At 39.4% G+C, this 11,709-nt stretch overlaps 1 protein-coding gene and 1 long non-coding RNA gene across 2 annotated transcripts; one reads left to right on the forward strand and one right to left on the reverse strand.

Moving 5' to 3' along the window:
- The first annotated feature begins 7,541 nt into the window (after positions 1–7,541).
- LOC135111929 (uncharacterized) lies at positions 7,542–9,831 on the forward strand. The gene is made up of 2 exons (XR_010273950.1): positions 7,542–8,024; positions 8,850–9,831. It is a non-coding gene; the product is annotated as an uncharacterized LOC135111929 (long non-coding RNA).
- Positions 9,832–9,899: 68 nt separating this feature from the next.
- LOC135107233 (uncharacterized) lies at positions 9,900–10,319 on the reverse strand. Its single transcript, XM_064016894.1, has one exon. It carries the CDS (start codon positions 10,317–10,319, stop codon positions 9,900–9,902), a length of 420 nt encoding a protein of 139 aa, XP_063872964.1.
- Between the last annotated feature and the right edge of the window lie 1,390 nt (positions 10,320–11,709).

The raw sequence follows: 11,709 nt of genomic DNA on the forward strand, positions 1-11,709 counted from the left end.
ACTCCTCTGACTATAAGAAATTGTTTGACTATTTAATTTTCAAAGTGGAACACATTCTGACCCTCTTCCCTTTTGCAGAAATCTCCATTCTTGGAAACTTCAATGTTCACCACCAGCTTTGGCTTTCCTCTCCCTTCACTGACCATCCTGGTGAACTAGCGTTCAACTTTGCTATCCTCCACGACCTAGAGCAATTGGTGCAACACCCTACTCGTATTCCTGACCGTCTTGGAGATACGCCCAACATTTTTTACTTTTTTCCTGATCTCTACTCCTTCTGCTTATGATGTCACCCTTTCTTCTCCGTTGGGCTCCTCCGATCACAATCTCATATCTTTATTTTGTCCTATCACTCCAATCCCTCTTCACGATCCCCCTAAGCGAAGGTGCCTCTGGCGTTTTGCCTCTGCTAGTTGGTGGGACCTGACGAGGTATTTTGCTGATTTTCCTTGGAATGTCTACTGCTTCCGGATCAGAGACCCGTCTTTGTGTGCTGAGTGCATAACTGAGGTGATAGTGTCTGGCATGGAAGTGTACAGTCCTCACTCTTTTTCTCGTCCTAAACCTTCTAAACCTTGGTTTAACACAGCTTGTTCTCGTGGTATACATGGTAGAGAGGTGGGCCACAAAAGGTACTTAAGCCTTCCATCACCAGAATCTCATGCACTTTATATTTCTGCCTGGAACCATGCCAAGTCTGTTCTCCAACTAGCCAAAACTCCTTCATTAACAAAAAATGTCAAAACCTTTCAAGATCTAACTCCCCTCGTGACTTCTGGCATCCAGCCAAAAATATCTCCAATAACTTTTCTTCTTCTTCTTTCTCTCCTCTGTTTCAACCAGATGGCACCTCTGCTATCACATCTATTTCTAAAGCTGAAGTCTTTGCTCAAACCTTTGCTAAAAATTCTACCTTGGACGATTCTGGGCTTGTTCCTCCCTCTCCTCCACCCTCTGACTACTTCATACCACCTATTAAAATGATGTTTTCCATGCCCTCGCTGCCCTAAACCCTCGGAAGGCTTATGGACCTGATGAGGTCCCTCCTATTGTTCTCCGAAACTGTGCCTCCGTGCTTGCACCTTGCCTAGTCAAACTCTTTCAGCTCTGTCTGTCAACATCTACCTTTCCTTCTTGTTGGAAGTTTGCCTACATTCAACCTGTACCTAAAATGGGTGACCGTTCTAATCCCTCAAACTACCGTCCTATTGCTTTAATTTCCTGCCTATCTAAAGTTTTTAATCTATCCCAACAGGAAGATTCTTAAACTTCTATCACTTCACAACCTTCTATCTGATCGCCAGTATGGGTTTCGTCAAGGTCGCTCTACTGGTGATCTTCTGGCTTTCCTTACTGAGTCTTGGTCATCCTCTTTTAGAGATTTTGGTGAAACATTTGCTGTTTCCTTGGACATATCAAAAGCTTTTGATAGAGTCTGGCACAAAGCTTTGATTTCCAAACAACCCTCCTATGGCTTCTATCCTTCTCTCAGTAACTTCATCTCAAGTTTCCTTTCTGACCATTCTATTGCTGCTGTGGTAGACGGTCACTGTTCTTCTCCTAAATCTATTAACAGTGGTGTTCCTCAGGGTTCTGTCCTGTCACCCACTCTCTTCTTATTATTCATTAATGATCTTTTAAACCAAATTTCTTGTCCTATCCACTCCTATGGTAATGATACCACCCTGCACTTTTCCACATCTCTTCATAGACGTCCAACCCTTCAGGAGGTAAACATTTCACGCTGGGAAGTCACAGAACGCTTGACTTCTGACCTTTCTAAAATTTCCGATTTGGGCAGAGCAAACTTGGTATTGTTCAATGCCTCAAAAACTCAATTCCTCCATCTATCAACTCGACACAACCTTCCTGACAACTATCCCCTCTTCTTCAATGACACTCAACTGTCCCCCTCTTCTATCCTGAACATCCTCGGTCTCTCCTTTACTTATAATCTGAACTGGAAACTTCACATGTCATCTCTAGCTAAAACAGCTTCTATGAAGTTAGGTGTTCTGAGACGTCTCCGCCAGTTTTTCTCGCCCCCCCCCCCCTCCCAGTTGCTAACTCTGTACAAGGGCCTTATCCGTCCATGTATGGAGTATGCTTCACATGTCTGTTGGGGTTCCACTCTTACAGCGTGGAATGAAAAGCTTTTCGTCTCATCAACTCCTCTCCTCTAACTGACTGTCTTCAGCCTCTCTCTCTCACTGCCGCAATGTTGCATCTCTAGCTGTCTTCTACCGCTATTTTCATGCTAATTGCTCTTCTGATCTTGCTAACTGCATGCCTTCCCTCCTCCCGCGGCCTCGTTGCATAAGACTTTCTTCTTTCACCCCTATTCTATCCACCTCTCTAATGCAAGTTAACCAGTATTCTCAATCATTCATCCCTTTCTCTTGTAGACTCTGGAACTCCCTGCCTGCTTCTGTATTTCCACCTTCCTCTGACTTGAATTCCTTCAAGAGGGAGGTTTCAAGACACGTATTCATCAATTTTTGACTACTGCTTTGATCCTTTTATGGGACTGGTATTTCAGTGGGCATTTTTTTTTTATTGATTTTTTTCTGTTGCCCTAGGCCAGTGTCCTTCTTACATAAAAAAAAAAATATATTATATATATATATATATATATATATATATATATATATATATATATATATATATATATATATATATATATATATATATATATATATATATATATATATACATACAGGAATCACAGCAGGTGGACGCGAAGTGGTTAAGTCTGAGTCATGTTACGAATGGTACCACACTGCCTATCTTGGAACAACACAAAATTATAAGGACTCATGGAGTTTTCTTAAGTGTAATCCAGCCCCATAATCAAAAATACAAAAGATAAAAAAATGAATTAACGCTCCTGTAAAACCCGTGACTTTTAATTGCTTTTTAAGTACGTTTTTAGTTAGCTTTACAATAAAGACTTCTTTTTACGATTACCCTGATAATCTGATAATGGCAAACATAATGAGGCATCCCCATTGTTCTACATGAAACTGCCATATAAATTCAACACTTTAGTACTACAGAAGTACCAGTAAATTACCAAACTACATAAATTAATATGATTCTGATGTAGAAAAAATTGCTGTGGTTTTGTCAAATTTACCATTGATTATGTAATTCATCAAAATAGTTTTTATGTAGGGGGGGGAGTGAAAAATAGCCTAGAGGGGGAAAAATATCCTAGATCTGAAATTTCCCCTGGGGGAAAAACAGCCTGTGCTGTTATTCCTGGGGGGAAATCAATCCTAAGTTAATTTTCCCGGGGGAAATTTCAGTCAGTGGGGAAAAATTTCCTGCTTCACCGGGCTGGCTGGGCCTACAACCTGCCAGTGAGCTGCCACCTATGCACTTTTGTTTTGCTACCACGTTGAACAATTGGGGATTTTTTTTTTTTTTTTTATGTAAGAGGGTTGCTGGTTAAGGGCAACACAAAATGTATAAAAAGGTCCACTTAATGTTGGTTCTCGTAGAGATTCCAAATAGAACTGCATTAAGATGACTTTTTTTTATATTTTTATTTATTTTTGCTTTTTTTATTTTTTATTTATATATGCTCTCTCTCTCTCTCTCTCTCTCTCTCTCTCTCTCTCTCTCTCTCTCTCTCTCTCTCTCTCTCTCTCTCTCTCTCTCTCTCTCTCTCTCTCTCTCTCTCTCTCTTGGCAAGAGATATGACCACTTTTACATCATTGTGATGGGAACACACACACACACACACACACACACACACACACACACACGCACACGCAATGAATGGGGAACTCCTGACACTGGTGACGATAAATATGATTTATGGGTGAAAAATAGAAGTGACAAGGGAGGAGGAGGAGTGATCATTATGGCTAAAAAGAGTGTTAAAGTGAAGAAGGTTATAAAAAGTGAAGACAAGTCTGAAATCCTACAAATGATGATTAAAAGTGGAAATGGAAGGATAATGAATTATGTAGGAGTGTATGTGCCACCTATGACCAATACTTGGAAAAAAAAAGGGCATCAGGAAAGGATGGCAGGTGGGGCAGCGGTTAACACCCAACACGTGCAGGAGGAAAGTGAGTACCTGCTTCATTACATCATGTGCCCTCTATTTTGGAACTCGCTGTTAAACTTTTTTTTTTTTTCATGCCAATCGAAACCTGTCACTGTTGCCTGCCTTGCTCCTGTCTGCTTTCCACGAATCTATGAAGGAAAGAAAGGATGTGCTTCCATGGTATCGTTTCAGTTGTATTATCCATTGAAGGATTAGTTTAAATCTTTTTCCAAAGCGTTGTTTTGTCTACCATTTTTCTGCCTTCCTAATATATATATATATATATATATATATATATATATATATATATATATATATATATATATATATATATATATATATATATATATATATATATATATATATATATATGAAAAAAGAAAGAATGTAAATTTAGTCTATAATGTTCATTTGCAACATCTTACAGGGAAAAAAAAATACTTTGAGGATTAACCGAGAATCTTTTTCAAAACTATAATTTTTGTATTCCAGTCTTCGTGTGCTTATTTTTATGTATGCATAGAGAAAAGGAGGATATTTTCTATAATGGTGTCATCTTTTTGGTATAAATATTTACTTAGAGATTCAGTTGAAACCTAATAATAAGCTATCATTTTTGCGTTCGTTTTTTTTTTTTTTTTTTTCGTATATGTCTTTTGTATGTACGAATATATGAGTGAAGAAAGGAAAGATATGGAATCACAAAAAAAAAAAAATCTTTCCACAATTGCAGGAATATTCACTTTTTTTAGGTAACAAATATCAGATCTTCTAATTTATCCGTTTATTTATCTTTTACTGTATTTTACCGTTATGTAGATTAATAATATTTTGCATGTTATGATAAAGCGTCCTTGGAAACTATTACTGTAAAAATTTTCATTTAGAGTTAATTTGGTTTCCACGTAAAAAAAAAAAAAAAAAAAAAAAAAAAAAAAAAATCTTCCCTTCTATGGAGAAAACATATTTATATTTTCTTTGTTCAATTTGTATTGATATTTTTAACTCTGACTTCCAGAGAAGCGTTACCACCATGATATTTGTGACCTAACCTAAGGTCACTTTTTATCGTCATAACCTTTGTTACAGCTTTATTCAAGTAAAATCAAAGAGAGGAAAGCTTGTATTGTTCTGTGAAGTGTTCTTATTTGTCTCTGTGTGTGTATCGATTGTTACCTTGAAAAGTCAAGGAGACGTGGGCTTTGATGACTAGAGCCGGCCCACACTATTTGTCTCCTTTTTTTTTTCAGAGGCTCGTCGTTGTAGATTTCTGAAAATATTAGTTTCATCACGTTTTTATTTTCTTTGTCAGCGAATGAAAGAAAATTTATGATTTTCTTTATCATTTAGTAACGTATTAAATATCTTTCGAGAGATAATTATATTTTTGTTACCGCACATCTCTACACTCCACCGCTCCCGCCTGGCCTTGGAGGGCACAACGATGATTTGGCCGGGAGCACCTTTTGGTGTCCATCGCATATAAAAATTTCGATTTCGTTTTCGGAAACACTTCTTGGTTGGTAACTTTTGAAGGCATATCTTTCTTATTTTACGTAATTTCTTCGTCAGACTCACCTTTTTTTGCTGTATTTTGCATATTTCGATTTATCGCCATGTGGGCGAAGGTTTCTGCCTCGCAACTCGCGCAACTATCGCCTCATTACTACAGATCGAGCTCGAACGCGCAAAATGCGCGAATTATTTGCCATAACTCACTTCATATACGGGATAGCCAGTCTTGGTTGACACCATCAGACTCAGACACTTTAGTGTTTAACACAGTCCTCTGATTTTGTGTTTGTCTTGTCGGATGCTGTCCTCGCGGCCAGACGACGAGGACTGGCTTTTTCCTGCTCCTCCTGACACACTCACAATTTACCGGTGAGTGACGGGGACGGAGCTGTTTTTGTAGCGCAGTGTGCGTCCTTTCATTTTCTGGTTTACATTTATGTGAAGCCTGTCATGCTTGCCTATGTTATTCCATGTGCATGTAAGGTAAGGCTGCTTGACAGTGTCTGACTCACTGCAGACACTTGCTTTATGCTGTACTGTAATTAACAAGTAATTTCTCAATGTAAAGGAAACAGTGAGTCACAAAAGTGCCTCTCAATACGATGGGGTAATGAAAAGCAGAATATGAAATAAATAGATAATAAATAAGTGAATAAATAAATAAATAAATAAATGGACGAATTAATGTATACCCTAGAGAACATTTCATACCTACTGAGCTTACCATAGCAAATACACTGATATGCTACAAAAAATGCACACAAGTATATGAAGATGGAAAAAAATGGAGGAAGTCTGTCTTGTGTTGTTATTTCTATGGTTACTGCTCTTCAGAATTTGCTATCAGCATGCGTCTCTCCTTCCCCACGCTGACGGTACACAAGACTTTCATCTTTGTTCCGTTCACTTTCAATAGTCCAAGAGTTAAGTAATATCTTCATTCTTGCATCCCCTTCATGGGTAAACTCTGGAATTCTCTGCCTGTTTCTGTTTTTTTCCCCTTCCTGTAACTACTTGTTTTAAGAGTATTGAGGCACTTCCAGAAACATATTTAGATTTTTTTATTATTGCCTTTTTTTTTTCTTTTTTTTTTTTTGTCTATGTACGAAAGCGGCAGCTAAAAAGATATTTTTTGTTCCTCTGTTCGCCATTCGCCGAGAAGATATGAGAGCGTGAGTATAAATAGTGGCTATATGCAAATGTAAGAATACCATTTTATACTGACCTAACTTAAACAAGTATTGCATTGTTTACTCCAGTGTTTCAAGTTGAGCCGTCCAGTATCTTTTGCATCTAATTGACTTTTGTGTTCAACTATCTGAATTTTTATTTCCAAATGCACTTCCATGTTTTTAAGAAGCATAAAGGGTTGGAGAAAAATAAAGCTTTCCTGAGTCGTAATAGGTGAATGTTAAGAACAGTAGTAGTAGTAGTAGTAGTAGTAGTAGTAGTAGTAGTAGTAGTAGTAGTAGTAGTAGTAGTAGTAGTAGTAGTAGTAGTAGTAGTAGTAGTTGTTGTAGTAGTAGTAGTAGTTGTAGTAGTAGTAGTAGTAGTAGTAGTAGTTGTTGTTGTTGTTGTTGTTATTGTAGTAGTAAAGAGCAGGATTATCAGCTGGAATGAAACCAATTCAGTTTTTTTTTTATTATTTATATTTTCTTACTATTATTCCGCACCTTATCAATCCATGCAAAAAAAAAAAAAAAGAAAAAGAAAAAAAAAGAAAACGTATAATAAAAAAAGTGATAGGCAAGACCAGCAAATGAAACATGCCCTGCCTTCTCTATAGACTTCACGTGTTTACTGCCGCGCTTCCTGCCTGATAATTATACAGTCTTAAGCCTCGTACACATTATGCATCATGTATCAGCCACGTGATGCAGTAGTGGTGTTGAAAAAAATTACTAGCGGCCAAACTGTACTGCATCACTGCTCACATTGTTCTCGGCAACTTCTCGCGCGCCAGCTGCTCAGTGACAGTTCAACTTTCATGCGGGGAGGATGTGCGCCGATGATGGAATCTGCCAGGAGACTCTACTATGGTGTAGTTGCTCTGTGTGCAGCAAAAAAGAAACTTTTGAGGAGGAAGAAACGTAGAGCCTTGTGGTGTAAGCAATGGCTTTCTCGGCGACATCTGAAGGGAAGCTTCAATCAAATATTTATGGAGCTACAGGTCGAAAATCCAACAGACTTCGAAAATTACACAAGAATGCCAATCCCTGCATTCTATAAATTGCTGACAAAAATTTAACCCTACATTTGTAAGCAGGACACCAGCTTTCGGGACAGCATATCACCAGGAGCTCGTCTGGAGGCTACACTACGCTTTCTTGCAGCTGGAGGATCGTACACAAGCCTCCAGTATTCAACCAGGATTTCAAAACAGAGCCTCGGTCTAATCATCCCCGAAACCTGTGAAGCCATCTATAATGTCCTTAGGGAGGATTATTTGAAGGTAAGGTTCAAATATAGATACAAAGTAAGCATATATTTTTCTTATTATAGTAACAATATGCACATAAGATCTATATACCTGCATGTGACAATAAATAATATTAAGAAAGTAGAAAAAAAAATCTCTACTTGGAAATGATCAAACAAGAGGCTAGGAATAAATAATGTAAAGTGACATTCACTCATGAAAAATAAATAGGTATACTTAATATTGAAACTTTAATGATAAAATGACTCCTCTTTATGCTGAGATTGTTATGAAATAACTTGCAAACTCCTCAGAAAGAAAATACATGTTGTGGACATTTTATAACTTCCTACTTCATGCCATGAAAGTATCCGAACCCGCTACTCGTACTACGCTGTGCTCCCTAGTCAGATCACCCGTCACCCATATGAAGGACATCACATATTAGTTTTTTGGCTAGTTTCCGTTGCATTTCACTCATGTTCTTCAGTTCAGTATCAACAAACTTGGATATATCAAGCAATGGCTCACGATTGTTGGGACTGGGAAGGGATGAGAGTTTATTAATAGCAAGTGCCATCACATTATCGATTTCGTCAATTTGCTTCCTCTTCTTTGAAGTTCCACCTGAACTAGAGGAAGGGAGAGGGGAGGGAGTACGCGAGGTAGCAACAGAGCAGGCAGAAGTCAGGCTTGGTGTGGGTGGCAGCGAGATGCCTGGTGACTCGACGGCATCCTCCTGGCTCGGCAGTGTTGCCACTACATCAATCTGTGGATAAATAAATTTAATTGCATATTAATATAAATTGTTTCAGTTTTGTATACATATGCTTAATTCCCTCTCCCCTTTCTTTTCAGATGCCATCAACTCCTGCTGAATGGAAGGCAGTGGCGAAACAGTTTGAGAAGTGGAATTTTCCTCACTGTCTTGGAGCGGTGGATGGAAAACACATCGCTATATGGCCTCCAAAAGAGAGTGGATCCTACTACTTTAATTATAAGGGTTCACACAGTATAGTTCTCATGGCTGTAGTGAACGCTAACTATGAATTTATGTATGTACTCGTAGATGTGGGGGCAAATGGAAGAATTTCAGATGGAGGTGTGTGGGCAAACTCAACTCTGTGCACGCGGCTGCAGAGCGGAGCAATGGGAGTTCCCCCAGATGAACAGCTGAGTGACAGCTAAAGAACCCTGCCATACGTCTTTGTAGGTGACGATGCCCTCCCACTCAAGAGATACTTCATGAAACCTTATCCCTTTAAACATCAAAATAATGAACAAAGAATTTTCTCCTACAGGCTATCAAGAGCAAGGCGTGTTGTTGAGAATGCATTTGGCATTATGTCAAATAAGTTTCGCATTCTCCTGAGTGCAATAAATTTGAGCCCTCAGAAGGTAGAGAAAATTGTTTTTGCCTGCACAGCCCTGCACAATTTCTTGCGCAGGGAACATGAATCATTCTATACACCTGTTGGTAGTTTGGACAACGAGAATGTTGTGGATGGAGTGGTAACACCCGGGGCATGGCGTGATGATAGGCAGCTTCTGCCTTTGGAGAGACTACTGAGGCATCCCAAAAATGAGGCAAAAGCCGTCAGGAACGAGTTCATGGAGTATTTTAATGAGGAAGGAGCTGTTCCATGGCAACAACGTATGTGCGGCATATGCTAGAGAGAGAGAGAGAGAGAGAGAGAGAGAGAGAGAGAGAGAGAGAGAGAGAGAGAGAGAGAGAGAGAGAGTGAGTGAGAGAGAGAGAGAGAGAGAGAGAGAGAGAGAGAGAGAGAGAGAGAGAGAGAGAGAGAGAGAGAGAGAGAGAGAGAGAGAGAAAATATTTTTTTGTCATACATGCATGTTAATAAGTATGTAAATTACATTTATGCTGGAGTACAAGTGCACACAATAAACTTATGAACTTACTTGTGCAGTAGTAGTTTCTCCTACATCTAAGTTGGACATGGATGGACGTGGTTCTCCGTCAGCCAGGAAACGCAGCTCATCAAAACACCATAGCTTCGGTGTGTAAATATCATCCGTGCCTGCTCCAGGCTTTTGTGATGCTTTGATTGCAGACATTTCCCGGTTGAATTGTGTCTTCAGTGTGTGCAGCTTTTTAGTGATGTCTTCAACCCGCAATGTACAGTTTGCAAAGTTCGATAAGTCTGATTTTATTGTTTCCAAGCTTGCACTTCTGACGTTTCTCATTTTATACTCCTTGGACTTGATGTTCCAAACAGATGGATGTTCCTTGAGCAATTCAATGAAATGTTGGGTGTTGGCCCTTGTCCACTCAAAGGGTATGGCGGGTGGTGGAGATTGGAGAGCCATCGGCGCTGGACCGGAGCGTGACCGGACGTCCTATCGCTCTGACTGGTCATGCATCACTGAGCTGCAATTTGAAAATCGAGCCGACCCAGCAACACGTTGGTGATACGCTTTCGTGTTGAAAAACGACTTTTTCAACACATCCATTCAACATGATGCGCATCATGATACATAATGTGTAAGGGGCTTTACGCTGGAGGCGCTTAATGTGGTGCATTTGTATGAAAAAATTTACTTTTTGCCATGAATATTTTTTTTCTCTCTCTCTCTCTCTCTCTCTCTCTCTCTCTCTCTCTCTCTCTCTCTCTCTCTCTCTCTCTCTCTCTCCGTTACGTGCAGCAGTGTGGGTGTCGAGAGCAGAGCAAACGGCCAAATGTACGGCGACAGGCTAGTGTTTGCATGCGCCGCGTGGGGCGTGCAGTTTGTATGTAAAAGAGGAAGGCAAGTGGTCGGGCGGGGACAAGGGGGAGGACGAGTAGGAGGTGGGGGAGGAGGCGTAGCATAGCGTGGTCTGGATGGCGTGCAGGATTATGTGACGCTCAGAGGCAGCTTCCCTACACTGCAAGCTTCTCTATTAGAGTGAACCACGTGACGGGATGATTGCTTGTATTCTATGTAGCCTGGCGGGGCTGTGGCACTCCCTGCAGGTTATTGGCTCAGGAGGGTGAGGTAGTGTCGGATGTTAGTGTGGTACTCTGCTGTGAGTGATGTTTGTAATGATACAGCGCCTAAAGTTTGCTAAAGTGATGCAGGTTGTAGAGCATAAATACAGTGACATCATCACAACTATAGTCTCTCCCTTTACGCTGCAACGGAATGATGTAGTAGTGGTGATGTAGTCTGGGATAATTATGTACACAATAAAAAATAAATAAAAATCCCAGTAATATCAACAGTTCAATTCTAGTGAAAGGTTTAGTGTTCTTCCATTATTTTCTTTATCTTCAGCATTTCCACTTTATGTTCACTTAACTTGACAAGTGTGTTCTATGTGTGTCCGTAGGCGAAGAAAAAAAAAAAGTACCATTTTATACTCCTTCATATCTTGATTCATACAAAACTTTTTTTTTTTTTTAGCGATGTACTGTGTAAAACATTATTCGCTTTTTTGTCTGCCTTCTTTTTGCTATTAAGTGTTTCTAGTTGCAAGTAAGTTTGTCCAGAAAAGAAAAGAAAAAATATCATACTGTTATTATGTTCCTTTTTTCACATCCTCAGACAGAGAACAATTTTTTACAATAAATAGGGATAAACCTCAGCCACACCTCCTCCATCTCCTTTTAATTTGTCTGTAGAAAGGAAAAAAGATCTAAGTTCTTTTCCATATTTTCATTCATACAGACCATTTTTTGTCTTTAATAATGTATAGGATTAAAACATAGCCTCACTTCCT

This window comes from Scylla paramamosain, chromosome 2, assembly GCF_035594125.1.
Source record: "Scylla paramamosain isolate STU-SP2022 chromosome 2, ASM3559412v1, whole genome shotgun sequence".
NCBI classification, from domain to species: domain Eukaryota; kingdom Metazoa; phylum Arthropoda; class Malacostraca; order Decapoda; family Portunidae; genus Scylla; species Scylla paramamosain.

What these genes read in the sequence shown, in the direction of transcription:
- LOC135107233 (XM_064016894.1), bottom strand. Translation starts at nt 10,319, where the DNA reads ATGGCTCTCCAATCTCCACCACCCGCCATACCCTTTGAGTGGACAAGG.